This window comes from Balaenoptera ricei, chromosome 14, assembly GCF_028023285.1.
Source record: "Balaenoptera ricei isolate mBalRic1 chromosome 14, mBalRic1.hap2, whole genome shotgun sequence".
NCBI classification, from domain to species: Eukaryota; Metazoa; Chordata; class Mammalia; order Artiodactyla; family Balaenopteridae; genus Balaenoptera; species Balaenoptera ricei.
In genome coordinates, this window is record NC_082652.1 from 21,901,552 (window position 1) to 21,918,169 (window position 16,618).

Below are 16,618 nucleotides of genomic sequence, written 5' to 3' on the forward strand. Positions count from 1 at the left end.
TGGCATTTGTGGTTGGGCAGCAGACACGGGGAGTGGCCCGCAGCAAACCGTGTGGCTCCAGCCCCTGTGGCTCCAGCCCTGTCTCCCCCGACACCCTCCCCCCGCCCCGCCTCACTCTCTCTGGCAGGTTCCTCCGGGACTATGATGCGCTCTTCCCCGTGGCCGATGACATCAGCCTGTTGCAGCAGGCCTCGTCAGCCTTGTATCCTTCCACTGCAGCCCCTGGGACGGGCCTGGCCTGACTGGGTCGGACCCACAGGAGTGGAGGGACATTTGGCCCCAGAACACGCAGCCAGCCTTCCCTAGACGCCAGCCGAGGCCCCGGCCCCAGTCTCTGGAGGAGAGGACTGCTCTGATCCTTGGGGCAAATACAGCCCTACTTACCCTAGTCTTTGCTGAGCATCTGGGCCTGTGTGACCAAGATGGACTCAGCCCTGCCCTTATGGACCTCACTGCAGGATGAGAGATGGATAATTAAATAGGCAGTTAGAGTGTCATATGGGAGAAATTCAGAGTCAGGGGAAACCAGGGAGGCCTTCAACCCAGTGGAGCTTGGGGTGGGGGTGTCACACGGAAGTGAAATCCAAGTTGAGAACAGAGCAAGGAAGAGGAGGTGGCCAAACCCTGAATTAAGTGTTCCTAGGGGACAGCGGACAGAGCAGGCCTATCTGAGGAGCCCACAGATGTTGTGTGCAGATTGCAGAGGGCTGAGGGGAAGGGGTCTAGCGGGCGGGGGTTTAGGCCATGGCAGATGAGCTGGGGCTGAGCAGACCTTCATGGCCCAGGGATGGCCCTCACTGAGAAGTTTGGGGTCAACCCTGCAAGTGCTGGGGAGCCATGGAAGGGTGTGAAGCAGAGGGTGACATTGTCAGTTTCATACTTTGGCTGGTGGGGGGTTGGGTTAGAAGTAGAGTGAGGGGGTCTAGGGCAACTCCCCAGCGTCTGGCTTGGCAATACCCAGGGTAGTGGACAGGGAGGAGGGGCAGGAACGAGCAGGCCCACGGGCCATTTTGGTGGCTGAGTAGGTTGCTCAGTCCTGTCTCAGGGACACCCTGTGGGCCCCCAGCCTTTGCAGAAAGCACACAACTGGTTCGACAGGAAGCCCAGTGGTAGTGTCCCCACCGGGCCCTCCTCCTGGGGGTCAGTGCAGAGGAGGAGCTGCTGGATCGTCCAAATGCCATGTCCCAGGATGCTCTGCTGCCAGCCCCTGGCCCTGTCTTTACCCAGAGCTGCTTTCTGCTGAGTGGCAGGTACCGGGTTTTCAGGCTAGTGTGGCTGTGGTCTGCCTGGCCCGTTTCCTCATGTAGCCCAGGTGCCCGTGATGCCCACTGGATGCAGCCCAGACAGCCCCTGGCCGAAGCCGTACAGTCAGATGCTGGGGATGGATTGAGAAACAATGCTGCCTCAGAGCTGCCCTCCCAAGAGACTCCTTAACACGTCCTCATAGGGACGAGACTCGGACCGCCTACATCCTCCAGGCAGTTGAGAGTGCGTGGGAAGGGGTGGACCGAAGGAAAGCCACCAATGCCAAAGACCCACCGGTGGCTGAGAATCCTAACAGGGTCGTGGAGGCGGCGGAGGCGGTCAGCAGACCGTCATCACTTCCCCAGAACTTGGAGGAAGAGGAGGTGTGTGACAGGAGCGGTGCTTCCCCTGCTCCCCAGCCCCTCCTGGCCCCATCGAGAGGTTGGGGCAGCGGGAAACCTCCCTTCTTTGTTCCTGCTCTGAGGGAAAAGGGTTTCTTTTGGAGTTGACAGCCTCGAGCTGCTGGTCAGCTCTGCGTGGCCTTTAGAGGGTTCTGAGCTGCGGGCATGCTGGGCGGGGTGTGAGGCAGGCAAGTCGCTTAGCTGTCAAAGCCTCAGTTTCCCCTCCATAAGATGAAGCAATGGAGCTTTTTCCATGTGAAATCCTTGTTGGCACTCTCCTCTAAACAGAGTGGAAACCTCTGATCTAGTGCTTTCACTCCAGGCTTTTCCAGAACTCACCATCGCCAAGTCTGTGGCCGTACTGATTGGCCACTGAGCCCAGGACTCTTCCCTGCATGTCAGGAGGCAGCATGATGTGGGGATTAAGACCACACAGTCTCTGGGGTCAGGCAGCTCAGGGACGTATCCTGGTTCTGCCACCCGCCAGCTGTGTGGCCTCAGGCACGTCCCTCACATCAGCCTTGGTTTCTCACCTGTAAGGTGGGGACCGCCACTGTCCCCACCTCCATGTGGCTGTGGGATGATGCTCAGAGCTGCTGTGTGGAGTGAGTGCTCGGAGCCTGGCTGGTGCTCGATGCTCCACTGACAGACGCTGCTGCTCTTCCTGTTAGACCCCAGGCCCCGTGACTGCTGTCTCAGGACCTTGGAGAATGACAGCCCCTTGTGCCTCCCTGCCCCCCCACCTTTTCCCCGTTTGGCTTATTTCAGACATGGAGGAGTTTTACTGTTGTTTTTTTGATTTGTGAATTTCCTTAAAAGCCTAAAAAATTAAGCCACTTCGAGCTTTCTATACACTGAATCCCCCTCATCGAGGCGGAGATAATCAAAGGAGAGCATCTCCACATAGTCAGGTCGGGTGGTTGCTGTTCCGCTCTGACCTCAGTCATCAACCTGTCCGAGCAGGAAAAGGACTTGATTCATAGAAGCCATGGCCATTTATGGAGAGCCTAGTCCATGCCAGGCACAGGGCTCTGTGTTTTTTGTGCGAAAGCGCCCTGCCCCAAGTCACACAGCCAGAAGTAGCTCAGCTGGTAAATCGTAGAGCCCCCTTTCACTTAAGTGACTTGGCTCAGGCCCCTCGGCCAGGAGGGGCAGGGCTGGGACTCAAACCAGGTCCCCTGACTCGAGACCAGCACTGTTGGGGGCCGGTTGCCCTGTCACTGGCCCAACCTAGCCTTCCCCTACTTCACTCTGGCTCTTCCCACAGTGCCTGGGGGCAGCGGCTGCTCCAGGCCCCGCCGTGTGTGGCGTGGAGCTGGACTCACTCATCTCCCAAGTGAAGGACCTGCTGCCAGACCTTGGCGAGGGCTTCATCCTGGCCTGCCTGGAGCACTACAGCTATGACCCGGAGCAGGTGATCAACAACATCCTGGAGGGGCGGCTGGCCCCTGCCCTCAGCCAGCTGGACCACGGCCTAGACAGGTGGGAGAGACGGGTGGGAGGAGGATCACGGCGTCCAGCCTGCCCCGGGGCCCTTGTCAGGGGCCCTTCTTAGTTCCTCTGCCTCCCACGTGTCCCGGGACTCAGCTCGCTTGCTCTTCCCCACAGCAGAGTTTCCCAACCGTGGAAGCTAATGTCCTCTTTGAGGAAACAGAAACCTCAGGCCCCGGAGGTCCTCACATGCCCCCTGCAGGGCAGAATGGGCACCGCTGGACTGCCCTGCTCCACCTCATAGGAAGACCCATTAGAGCCACAGGGATGTGACCGAGGGGTCGAGAGCCTTCAGAGCTCTGATGTTGCTGGCCTGCCGTGTCATTGCCACCTTCCCAGTAGATTCCTGAGGGAGGACAGCCAAAGCTTCTCACTTCCTTCAGAACCACCCTTCTTTTTTTTTTGGCTGCACCGCGCGCCTTGTGGGATTTTAGTTCCCCAACCAGGGATCAAACCTGGGCCCTCGGCAGTGAGAGCACAGAGTCCTAACCACTGGACTGCCAGGGAATTCCCCATACCCACCTTTCCTGAGTTGGGCCCACTGCTTCCTTGAAGGCCCCAGGAGGCAGAAGGAATGAGTGCAGGAATGGGTGTTTCTTCCATGAATAAATGTTGTTTATTGAATGAATGAATGAAGTTAGCTCTGCGTTTGGACAAGCTCCTCAGCCTCCGTGTGCCCATTTTACAGGTGAGGGCACTTGAGGCAAAAAGAGCTTGAGTGACCTCTGACTATCTATCTCATAGGGCTGTCGTGAGCAAAACCTGTGTGAATGGCACGCAGGACCAAGGGACACTTTGTATGAGGGGTGGCCGCCTACCCAGGCAGGGACAGGATTGGGCAGGTTTTTAGGCTGTGTCCCAGGTGTGGCTGTTGAGGGGGGGGTGGAGTCTCTGATGGATAGAACATGATGGGGGGAGTGGGTTCAGGTAGGCGTCCACTAGCAAGGCCCCCTGAAATGGATTTCTGTGCTGCCCCCCAGACAGGTGAAGCCAGACCCGACTCCCCTGCTGGCGTCTCGTCACAACATCTTCCAGAATGATGAGTTTGACGTGTTCAGCAGGGACTCAGTGGACCTGAGCCGGGTACACAAGGGCAGGAGGTGAGTGTGGTGGGCCGTGCGGTTCCAGGGACCCCAACTCTGCAAGTGCAGAGAGAAAGCGAGAAACTCAGGGCCCCCATCTTGATGGAATTGGTCATGGAGCTTCTGTTCGGGGCTCCCCCCATACTTGGCACCCATGTGCTCCCAGCAGCCGAGCTCAGGGTCTCTAATGATCCTGCTTTAGGCTCCAACTCTGCACACAGAGTTAGTGAGTCCTCCTTGTTGACAGCAAAAGGCCAGCGGGACCAAAACCAGCCCTTCTTCCCTTCTTACATCTTTGGAGGTGTCCACCTCCAAATCCCTGGATGGGAGAGCTGGGCAGTGCTTCCCAGCAGCTGCTCCTTGACCTGAATTTTTCCATCTGGTGACAAAATGAGCAAATGAAGGACCTGTCCTGAGTGAGCTTTTCAGAAGTGAATGTATTCCATTTTAAGGCCTTTCCACTTATGTTTGGTCTATGTCCTTCTTACTTTTTTGGCATTGAAAAGTCCATTCATGATTTATTCATTTATTCAACAAATATTTGCCTGGTGCTTCTAGGCCCTGGATTTATTAGGTGCTGGGGATGTGGTGGGGAGTGAAACAGACAGGGCCCCTGCCCACGTGGAGTTTGCACTAATCAGCTTGGCAAACAAGGAACATGAAATTGCAGATGAAAAAGATTCTCCAAAGTGGAGGTGCACAGACTTCCAAGCCTCTAGTCGGGGCTTCAGTCCAGGCAGAAAGGCTCCTTGGAGAAAATGATGTGGGACTGACTGTGGAAGGACAAGGAAGGTTCAGTTGTGCAAAGGGGGCAGGAGAAGCTTTCCAAGCAGAGTGAACAGCAGGAGTGGTGGCCCCGAGGACGTGGGAGCATGGTGAGGGTCGCCTGAGCCGATACATTGTATGTTTTGGAAAGATCACCTGGCTTTGGAATGGAGACCCCTTGGAGGGGCTAAGAGTCAGCAGCCACATGGCATGATGGAGAATGGCGGGGTCAGACACCGTCAGCCCTGCACTAGACAGTCCTGCATGGGGCTGCTTCACGGAATCCAGAAATCTAGGAACCGCTGGATGAGTCCAGCCCGCCCTCTCCCCCAACACATAGATGAAGGTGGTGAGGGTCAGAGAGGGGAGAGGACCTGCCCCGTTCTTGGGATAGGAGCCTCAGTGCCAGAAGCTCAAGCTGTTCCCCATTCCCAGGGCTGTCCAACGCTAGAAGCGTGGCTGACTGCTGGCCTGGGTACCCGGCACAGGGCAACTATAAAGCCATCTGGCTGGCTGGACAGGAAGCATTTGCAAACTGCTTAGTCACGCACGTTGCAACATCCCCAGATCCCAGGTTGGCGATGTTCTCCTGTATCAGTGGCCACTGTTCCAGGCCAGAATGACCCTGCCATGGGGAGAGGGGCAGACGAGGAGGGCTGTACCCCTGCTCGAAGGAGGTCCCTGCTGCCTGGCAGAGAGACCAGGTAGCAAATGTTTACTGCACTCGTTGTGCCGGGTAGCCCGGGCAGAGTCTCTGTTCATGTGTTCATTATTTACTTATTCATACAGCAAATATTTATTAAGTGATTCACTATCTCCAGATCCTGTGCTAGAGACACCAGGAGACAAGGTGAGCAGGGTGCCCAGGCCTCATCCTCAAAGGACACAGAGACCGTGGGAAAGACTTAGGACATTAAACAAGCCGTGACAGAGTGGAGAGGTGCCAGGATGGGGCACAGAGGGGCCTCAGTGGGGACCCCTGTCCTGATGTGGGCAGGGCAGGGGGGCTTAGGGCCTTGGCCCTGCCTTCACGGAGCACGTGAGAAATTAAGTAGCACAAGGCAGATCACCGTTGAGTTAAAATGTGTGTGTGTCATTAAACCAGATATGATATACTCAGTGGCTCAAGTAATAAGGACATCTGTCCCCTTGCGTGACAGGCAGTCACAGGGTAGGGAAGTCTAGGCTTGGTTGACCTGTGGTGCAGCCACATCATCAAGGCTGCATCTTGCTCCCTCAGGGCCACTGGGTAACTGCAGCTGTTTCGGCTGTGACGTCCAGAAATGACACAGACAAGAGGAAGTCTGGACCAGGTTTTTCTGCATCTCTCTTAGAGGCCAGGAAACCTTTCCCGGAACTCCCCAGATTCCCCTCACATCTCACTGGGGAACTGGGTCACAGGGCCGAGGTCCAGGGCTCCCAGAAAAGGGGGAAGGGGGAGAACCTGAGCAAAATGAGGGTCTGATAGGAGTGGGGGTGAGGTAAAGGGGGGTTGTTGGGTAGACGCCGAGCACATGTGCCACAGGTGTATAGTAGCTAAGGAAGGAGGCGGTGTGTGTAAGGTGGGGTCCCCTAACTCCTTTGGACTGGACAGTGGTGCCATGGAAGATAATAAGTGTTCTCTCTCAAATTAGTTCTGTTGCCAAAAATGTCTGTGCACCCTGTGTGCCTCCTGGAGAGTCACAGGGCACATTAGTACATTAAAGGATCTGACAAGTCCTGTAGTGAAAGAAATAGGATTCCCTTTGCTGAGCTCAGCAGATGCCAGGTCCACTTCTGCTCATTGTCTGATTTCATGCTCACATCATCCCTGGGAGGCAGAACTAAGTCTTGGCAAGGATAAGGGGCCAGCCTATGATCACACCACTCAGGAAGTAGCCAAGCAGACTTGAGTCAGGAGGCCTGTGTTATGGCCCTGGCTCTGCTGGTAGAAGATGTGTAACCTTGGGAAGGTTACATTGCCTCTCTGGATCCCCTGATTCCTCACCTGGAAAAGGGGGGCTTTATTGCCTCTTCAGGCCCTTTAGAGGTTCAAAAGTGGGTGTCACCCCACTAAGGGCCAGTTTGAATTGGGCCTTGAAGGATAGGCTGGAGGAAACAAGGGGGGAAAGGGTGGCACGTTTCAGGAGAGCCCGCGTGTTCCCTGGGCTTGTAGGAGGCCAAGGAAGCAACTTGCTCCAAATACAGTCTCCTAAGCTACTGCTGCTTGACTGATGTTCTGGCTCTCAGATGGATCCTTTTTTTTTTCACATATTTATTGGAGTATAATTGCTTTACAATGTTGTGTTAGTTTCTGCTGTATAACAAAGTGAATCAGCTATATGTATACATATATCCCCATATCCCCTCCCTCTTGTGTCTCCCTCCCACCCTCCCTATCCCACCCCTCTAGGTGGTCACAAAGCACCGAGCTGATCTCCGCATGTGATACAGCTGCTTCCCACTAGCTATCTATGTTACATTTAGTAGTGTATAGATGTCAGTGCTACTCTCTCACTTCGTCCCAGCTTACCCTTCCCCCTCCCCGTGTCCTCAAGTCCATTCTCTACGTCTGCATCTTTATTCCTGTCCTGCCCCTAGGTTCATCAGAACCATTTTTTTTTTTTAGAGTCCATGTATATGTGTTAGCATACGGTATTTGTTTTTCTCTTTCTGACTTACTTCACTCTGTATGACAGACTCCAGGTCCATCCACCTCACTACAAATAACTCAATCTCGTTTCTTTTTATGGCTGAGTAACATTCCATTGTATATATGTGCCACATCTTCTTTATCCATTCATCTGTCAATGGACACTTTGGTTGCTTCCATGTCCTGGCTATTGTAAATAGAGCTGCAATGAACATTGTGGTACATGACTCTTCTTGAATTATGGTTTTCTCAGAGTATATGCCCAGTAGTGGGATTGCTGGGTCACATGGTAGTTCTATTTTTAGTTTTTTAAGGAACCTCCATACTGTTCTCCATAGTGGCTGTATCAGTTTACATTCCCACCAACAGTGCAAGAGGGTTCCCATTTCTCCACACCCGCTCCAGCATTTATTTTTCGTAGATTTTTTGATGATGGCCATTCTGACTGGTGTGAGGTGATACCTCATTGTGGTTTTGATCTGCATTTCTCTAATGATTAGTGTTGAGCATCCTTTCATGTGTTTGTTGGCAATCTGTGTATCTTCTTTGGAGAAATGTCTATTTAGATCTTCTGCCCATTTTTGGATTGGGTTGTTTGTTTTTTTGATATTGAGCTGCATGAGCTGCTTGTATATTTTGGAGTTTAATCCTATGTCAGTTGCTTCATTTGCAAATACTTTCTCCCATTCTGAGGGTTGTCTTTTTGTCTTGTTTATGGTTTCCTTTGCTGTGCAAAAGCTCTTAAGTTTCATTAGGTCCCATTTATTTATTTTTGTTTTTATTTCCATTTCTCTAGGAGGTGGGTCAAAAAGAATCTTGCTGTGATTTATGTCAAAAAGTGTTCTTCCTGTGTTTTCCTCTAAGAGTTTTATAGTGTCTGGCCTTACATTTAGGTCTTTAATCCATTTTGAGTTTATTTTTGTGTATGGTGTTAGGAAGTGTTCTAATTTCATTCTTTTACATGCAGCTGTCCAGTTTTCCCAGCCCCACTTATTGAAGAGGCTGTCTTTTCTCCATTGTATATTCTTGCCTCCTTTGTCATAGATTAGGTGACCATATGTGTGTGGGTTTATCTCTGGGCTTTCTATCCTGTTCCATTGATCTATATTTCTGTTTTGGTGCCAGTATCATATTGTCTTGATTACTGTAGCTTTGTAGTATAGTCTGAAGTCAGGAAGCCTGATTCCACCAGCTCCGTTTTTCTTTCTCAAGTTTGCTTTGGCTATTCGGGGTCAGATGGATCTTTTCCTGGCTGGTTTTGCCCCTGATTTTCATTTCCATCTCTGGTTCCAAATGAGGTCATGGGGCCAAAGCCACACCTTCTTGGACGGGGTACCCAGGGCACCAGGCTCCTCTGTCCTTACCCGTGTCCTCTCCTAGGACCCAGCTGGGGCAGGTGCAGTTTGCCAGGCTTCTCTGTGGCCCTTCTGGGAGCAACATAACCAGAGGGCGCACCGTGTGAAAGAACCTCCCTACTGCCGGGACTGGGGGCCAGGTAGACCAGGAGCCATGGGATATGGCAGAGAGAACAGTGACAGCTCTCATCCATCCTTGGTCCCCTGGCCCAGCACAGGGCCTGGCACCTAGCAGGCCCTCAGGAAACGTGTGTTGATTGAATGGGTGTGCTTCTGCCAGTGGCACCAACCACCTGGACATGCTTGGCCCCTTTCATTTCCTCTCTGCCTCTTTTCTCTCCAACCCTCAACGTGGCAAAGAGAGCCAGGTAAGGGCCGAGGCCACAGTCACACGCCCTCTCTCCTGGCATGAGCTGAAAGATTCCTGTGGACCAAGATTTTTCCCTGGTCCAGACAAACGTCTCCGCACCATAGAGCCTCCGTTACCCCTTCTCCAGCCCCCCCGCTAGGCCCCCTGCACCCCAGTTCATTTCTCCTTTCCTTGTGTTTCCAGGACATGCTTGCCTTCATCTAGCACACTTCTGCTCTTTGCCACTAGACTGAGCTCCTTAAGGGCAAATCCAGATCTTACTCTTTTCTGAATCTCTCCCCAACCCAGCTTTAGCACCCTGCCCAGCATATAGTAGGCCCTGTATAAAAACTGTCGAAGGAAGCAAATCCTAACCCGCCATGCTGGGGGCTGCAGTCCTGACCTGCACCAGGTTCCCAGGCCAGACACAGCCCTCCAGACTCAGGCGCCTGCCCCTCCCTGCACCAAAAGCCAGTTAATAGAAGATTTTTATGAATGCTATGGACTTTGTGTCTCTTCTTTTTTTTCCCCTTACCCTTGATACATTCCAGAGGCCCGATTTCACAGCTAAGCTGGATTTTCTTTCCTGGCATCTCATATTGAGTTCCCCTGCAGGGCTAGAAACTACATTCCACAGGCCTGTGTGTCTGACAAACCAGGTTTTCTACAGATTTGCAAAACCCGGAGTCAAGAGGCCTGAGTCCCCACTATGGTTGTGCTACAGCTCACTGTGTTCCCAAACACGTCTCTCCCCTTCCCTCCCCTGCCCCCGACTTTCCTCCCCTGTGATATGACAGGAGTTAAACTTTCAGACTTTTTCTTGCCATGCAATCTGACATGGAAGATTGAACTGCAGGACGGACGAGGCCCTGTGCTAAAGCAGGGGTGAAAGTGAGAGACCGGGACCCTTCCTCGCCCCTCACACCCTGAGGCCGCCTAGGGCTCCCCTGAGCTCACTAAGAAAGCGACATGTGGCCTTGCTCTTTCTTCAGTTTGTGTTTGTTTTAAAAGATTTGGATAACCCCAGGCCCCTCCTTGGAGTAACCAGGCATTTGGCAGGGGGCTTACTAGCCCTCTCTCTGTGCATTTACGTGCATAGATAGGTATGTGCCCACAGGAGGAGATAGTTGTTCTGGTTTGCTTTCTGCTTTTTATACAGGTGGGATCATACTGTGAGTTTTTCTCTGCTTGTTTTTTCCCTGGAGAATGTCTTAGATTTCTTTCTCCATCAGCACAAATAGATCACCGTCATTCTTGAGAGCTGCCGCCCAGCGTTCTGTGGCACAGAGGGAGCACATGTCCTTTGGCCGTTTCACCCGTGATGGACATGAGTTGCTCTCCATTTTTCACTGTTACAAACGATGCTGAAAAGAAAATCCCCAATCAGACCTCTGTGCGCACATGGCCAGCGTTGCTCTAGGGTGGACGCCTTGAAAGGGAGTCTCCCGGCTGAAGGGAGGGACATGTTTTCCACTTTAACAGCTGCTCCTGGGGTGCCCTCTAGAGTGGCTGGACCCAGTCACATGGGCACCAGCAGCGGTGAGCCCTACGCCCCCACCGGTGCTTGATCTCAGTTTGTGGCAGCCTGAGGCGGGGAGAAGTGAGCCATGGAAGCTGCAGCCCCTTCCCATGCCTTCAAAGCCTAATGGTTTTCCTTTGTGTCTCCTTGCTGTTCCCTCTCGGTGCCAGGAAGGAGGAGAGCGCGCGGAGCCTGCTGAACGACAAGCGGGAGGTGGTGGCGCAGCGGCGGCGCTACGAGCAGTACAGCGTGGTGGCGGAGGAGGTAGGCGTCCCCAGGCCACCGGCCGTGCTGCGGGGGGAGACCGGCCAGCCCCAGGCCCCTCGGACCCACACTTCTGCCGTCTCAGGTGCCAGTGCAGCCAGGGGAGGACTCGCCTTACCGCGGTGACGACTACGAGGATGAGTATGATGACACATATGATGGCAACCAGGTGGGCGCCAACGACGCAGACTCAGATGATGAGCTCATCAGCCGCAGGTGAGGCTGTCAAATTCCAGGGGCAGAGCGGCCTCCCGCAGCCTCTTGTTTATACAGATCAGGGAGCCAGGGCCCAGGTCACGTGAGCAAGTCAGTGGCAGAACCAGGGCCCGAACCCAGGCCTCCTGACTCCTAGTCCAGTGCTCCCTCCACCCCAGCCACCCCCTTGGCCGGTTGGTCCAACCTACCCTGAGTGAGGCAGCATTTATTGGGTCTCATGCAGGAGTTTTACATTTTTCTTCCTAATTGCAGAAAACTTTTCCCAATGGGATCTTATGGAGATTCCCCAATTCCCCGGTAAAAGCAGAGCTGCCCTGACTAGAGAGAACTGGAGACCCCCACAGCCCCAGCTCAGCCTCCCTGAAGCCCCCACGTCAGACCCTGGTACCCACACAGAATCCAGGGGCTGGAGCAAAGCTGGCTTCAAAAGCACTTTGGTTTTTCCCGGCCTCCTGAGCCCTTCCCCGTCCTGGCAGCCCCTCTCACCCAGTGGGGTTCCCTCCTCCCTGAGGCTCACTCTCCAGATTTAATCTAGTCTTTGATCTCACTTTCTCTCTAAACCCTCAGGCCCTTCACCATCCCTCAGGTGCTGAGAACCAAAGTGCCCAGAGAAGGGCAGGAGGAGGACGAGGAGGAGGAGGAGGAGGCTGAGGACGAGGCCCCCAAGGTACCTCCTTGGCAGGTGGCAGGTGAAGGGGAGGGTACACTTCTGAGAGGTGAATCAGGATCTGCGCCCCGCTTCCCTGAACCTGGCCTTGAGGCGGCTCCAGCATCACTGTCCGGGAGGGTGGGGGTCCCTCTGAGCCCAGGATGTCTGCTTGGAGAGCTGCTGGCTTAGAACCCGCCTCTGCTGCCCAGTAGGGGCCCAGGGGATGGATCAGAGGCAGGGCCTTGGAGCTGCTGGGTTCATTAGGCCCAGGAGCCTCGGGCCCAGGAGAGGGACAGCTGTTGGCCTCCGTGCCCAGGTTGGCAATTCTTGAAATCAGAGAGGCGTTAGAGCCCAAGGGCCCTTTGGAGGTCATCTGGGATGATGGGTTTGAAAATTCTGGATTTTAGCCACTAAACTTTTTCTTCAAGTGAAATCTTAACTAGAGCCTCATATAAAACAGATAAGAGCAGCGCTGCTCAGGTTGAATGGGGCGGCAGCCTGGGACCCCTGGATTCCCCCATGTCCTCCCGCCAGGGTGACAAATTCAGACATGTCCGGGGCCAGGCCACCAATGTAAATGAGTAGCGGGGCCTGATGGAAACTGAGGTGGGGGGACACACACGCCCTGCCCAGGGGCTCCTCAGCACTGTGGAGGCCCGGACCCTCCAGGACTTTCCCTTCTTCCAGGCAAGGGATCAGCCTGGATTTTTATGTCAAATCCTGAAGTTTTCAAAAGTTACTAATTCCCCTTGTTTTGTTTTTGTTTTTGTGAAACAGCCCGGGCCCCCAAAGCCTGTCTGCCTTGGGTCCCGCTTTCTCCCGCTAGTCCAGTCTCTCCCCACCTTGGCACAGGGCGGGCGCTCCCGCAGCCCATTGCTTGTGGCGCCAGCGGGGGGAGGAGTCGGCTTCCAGGGCGCTCTCTTGGGTTTCCAGGCCCCGTGTGGTCTCTCGTGGCGGCCATCCTGGCCTTCCCCCCTTGCTCCCACCTGTCATCATCGTGCTCCTGCTATGATGGAGCCATCTTTAGCTGCCTCTCTTCCGGAAATTGGTGGGAGGGTCAGAGGAGGGGCTTCTGGTGGAAACCTTGGACCGTAGCAAGCCGGCTCCATTCTGGGGCATTGCCCAGCCGCACTGTGGCTTAGCCCCACTTCTGGCATGGGGGTGTCACCAGGATTGGGCCAGGTGCAGCCTCACCTCAGCTTAGGGAAATGGGGCAGCTCATGATTCTTTTCTCCCCTCCCCTCCACAGCCTGACCATTTTGTGCAGGACCCTGCAGTGCTGCGGGAAAAAGCAGAAGCCAGGCGCATGGCCTTCCTGGCCAGGAAGGGGTGAGCATTTAAGAGGCTGTGTTGGTGGGAAGGGGAAGCCCAGCCAACCACAAAGGAAGCCCACACACAAACCCCAGGTGCTTTACATGTGTTAATTTAGTTCTGGCAACAGACCTATGAAGTAGCTACTATTACCATTATCCTCATTTTACAGATGAGGAAACTGAGGCCCAGACATGTTAAGTAACCCACCAAAGGTCACACAGCTAGTAGGTGGTGGAGCAAAGATTGAGTCCAGGTGGCCTATCTCTGGGGTCCACACTTGTAACCATTACTTGATAGACACTACAAGGGGTTTATCACCCAGTGTGGGAGCATGATGTGTCCACAGCTCGCTGGTGTCAGGCAGAGTGTAAAATATGGGAGAGCCCAGACAGACAGACAGGCACGTATCCTTTATGGCCGAGAGAGGCATGTTAGGGACGGGGCATGTGAGCTGGGCCCTTAAAGGTGGAAAGTGTGCAAAGGAGTTTGTCATGTGAGGGGAAAAAGGCAAGAAAGCTCAGGGTGGTCAGGGAGGGGGGCCTTCGGAGGGGAGCTGGGAACAGGTAACCAGAGACTCCTCTAATTCACCACCTTGTCTTCCTGGGGGTGGGGTGCGGTCCAGAGGGGCCAAGGACCTGCCCCAGGTCCCTCTTCCACTTAAAGCCAAGCCAGGGGTTTCAAGCCCAGTCCCCCATCCTGGCCCTGGGACTCTCACAGCCCTGCCCACTGGGTGCAGGGGGCCTAACCAAGTGGGGAGGACATTGGATCTCATTCTGAAGGCAGCCGGGAGCCACAGAAGGTTGTTGAGCAGAGAGCAGAGTGACTCTGACCTCTGAACCATCACAGCCCCCTGAGCACAGAGCTCTGGGTAAACCCAGCAGCTGATGTGGTCTGAAGAGGCCCGAGGTCATATCTGAGTGCACTTGGTCTTGGGAGGCCACCAAGCAAGGCCCTGGGGTGTAGAACTGGAGTCCTACCTCATCTGTATCACGTGGCCCTGGGTGGAGAAGAGAGGGGCCCATCCCCAGGCCCTCGTCTTCTCTGCACTGTGGGCTGCGTTCATCCCGCTAGCTGGTCCACCCTCAGAGCTTAGCCAGAGGCCCCTCGGGAGGCAGGGCTCAGAGGAGAGTAAACAGAGGGCACGGCGCTGGCTGGAGCGCCCACAGCCCTGCCCCTGCCGGGCTCCATTTCTCCTCCCCCTGGAAGCTGGGACGGGGGTATCCTGGCCCAAGCTTTGTGTCCTCTCCCAGGGACCTCCGAGGAAGGCAAAGGGCTCTTCCCATCAGGGCCTCCTCCTTCGGCTGATGGGTTCTTGTGGGGGCGGGTTGTTCCTCCCTCAGGTACCGGCATGACAGCTCGACGGCAGTGGCTGGCAACCCCCGGGGCCACGGGCAGAGCCGAGAGACAACACAGGAACGCAGGAAGAAGGAATCCAGCAAGGCCACACGAGCCAACCACAACCGGAGAACCATGACTGACCGCAAAAGAAGCAAAGGCATGATTCCATCCTGAGGCCACTGCGCCAGGGCTAGCCGGACCTGCCAGGCTGAGGTACTGTAGCCTGGGGCCTCCTCGCCAGTTGGCCCCCTGCCAGGCCCCAAGTTCAAGTCCACCCCTCGACAGCCTCAGCTTCGCAGCCCCTGAGAAGGCCGCCTCATCGTCTGCCAGCCAGCCGTGAGCGCCATCCTGCAGAACACACAGTGCCTTATCCACAGCAGAGGAACCGAGCGGCCAGCGTGCAGGCGCAAGGGACGGGGATGGAGCCCCAAGGCCAGCCCCCAAACCTCGTGCAGCCGGACACCACGTCCCTTTCTCCCTGGACGGCAGGAAACCTGTGTATTCAAAAACAAAAAAAACCACAAAAAAAGCCCTGCGAATAAAGTTTTGACCCTTTCAAGAAATGATCCGTGCTGGGCCTGTGACCCGCTCCCCCTGTGTCCTAGTGCTTCGATGACAGCCGCCGTCAGGAGAGGAAGGCGGCAGGGCGGTGCTCTTTTCATCAGCCTTTCATGCTTGCCTCTCATTTTCACCCCTCCTGATCTCGCTCTGCCTCACTGTGTGGCCCAGAGAACATCACTCCCTTCTCTGAGCCTCCGGTCCCTGCCTGCGGAAGCAGGGGCTGAGCGTGTGAGGCCCTGCAGTCCTTTCCGTGAGCTCGTTCAGTCCCCACGACCGCCACCCTAGGAGGTAGGTAGGTACGATTTTCAGCCCCATAGTACAGATGAGGGAGGCCAGGCACTGAGAACTGCAGGTGGCTGTCCGCCCACAGCCAGGAGGTGCGAGAACAGGGATTGGACACCCAGTCTGACCCCTGGCCTTTTCAGGGTCCTGGGCCCCCATGGGTGGTGTCATCTCCATGTCATAGCTGCCCAAGGATGGTGGGCCAGTGGCCGAGCCAAAACCAGAACTCAGTGCCTCCTGGTTGCACAGACGTTCCATTAAATCCTCCAAAATCAAGGGGTCGGAGACAGGAAGAAACAAGTGATGATGTCACTACCAAGTCCTGTTGAAGCGAGTGGGACTTGGGCCTTGTTCCTCAAAGCCCCCTCCCAGGCATGGCCAACCAGCTCCTAGCATGGCTGCAGCTGCCAGACATCCCGATTCTTGGGCCGCCCAGAATGTGGCTGATCGGTGGCGGATCAGCAGCAGGGCATTTGCTGGGCTGACCCCCCACCAGCCTGGCCCGGAGTCCATCAGTGGAAGCCAGGGCCCCTGCCCAGCTGGACCTTGACAAATCACCCTAGATGCTAGTGCAATTTATTTGCACGTGGTTAGCATGAGAGTCTGAAGCAGCGAGGCAGACAGGCACTTGATGAATTGGTTTTGTTAGGTCAGCCTGCACAAGTGGAAATCAATAGCAATTCCTCTGTCGAGCCAGTTCTCTCGGTGTGTTTGAGATGCAGAGCAGATATGGAGGTGGTGTCCTCTCCTCGCGCTGTCAAATTAGCTGAGATCAGGCCCAGGGACCGCCGTCCTGACAGGCAGCAGGAAGACTCTGTTTCCTCCTGGAGGCATTTGCCAGGGACCCAGCTCAGTGGCAGGCCCATTTTTTTTTTTCTCTCTCTGAGCTGCTCAAGCCCAGCCCTTGGCCCTGGAGCGAAGTAAGGTGGGTTGGGGGGGTTTCTGGGCTTTACCTGCCTTACCTGTTACTGTTTATACAGCCCCTCACACCTTCACTTGTCATCTGTACCTCCTGACCACCTGGAGTTCAGGCTTCACGTTAGCCTCCTGGTTTAAAGGATTTGAGAAGACGGGGGATTTTTGAAATTTTCCAGAAAGTACTGCCAGGTCCAACTTAGTCTCCCTTGAAGAATCACCTCAAGGTGATTTTCCATT

General features: G+C 54.9%; 1 protein-coding gene across 7 annotated transcripts in view; it reads left to right on the forward strand.

Annotated features, from left to right (window-relative positions):
- Positions 1-15,183, forward strand: part of ASCC2 (activating signal cointegrator 1 complex subunit 2) — a 39,054-nt gene extending 23,871 nt beyond the window's left edge. For all 7 annotated transcript variants that reach the window (XM_059894835.1, XM_059894839.1, XM_059894837.1 and 4 more), the window contains 9 exons: positions 128-202; positions 1,448-1,628; positions 2,914-3,128; positions 4,118-4,237; positions 11,010-11,103; positions 11,189-11,319; positions 11,887-11,986; positions 13,218-13,297; positions 14,623-15,183. In XM_059894835.1, the coding sequence (XP_059750818.1) occupies positions 128-202; positions 1,448-1,628; positions 2,914-3,128; positions 4,118-4,237; positions 11,010-11,103; positions 11,189-11,319; positions 11,887-11,986; positions 13,218-13,297; positions 14,623-14,794 (1,168 nt within the window). In that variant the 3' untranslated portion in view covers positions 14,795-15,183. The remainder of the gene's footprint in view (positions 1-127; positions 203-1,447; positions 1,629-2,913; positions 3,129-4,117; positions 4,238-11,009; positions 11,104-11,188; positions 11,320-11,886; positions 11,987-13,217; positions 13,298-14,622) is intronic.
- Positions 15,184-16,618: the final 1,435 nt, after the last annotated feature.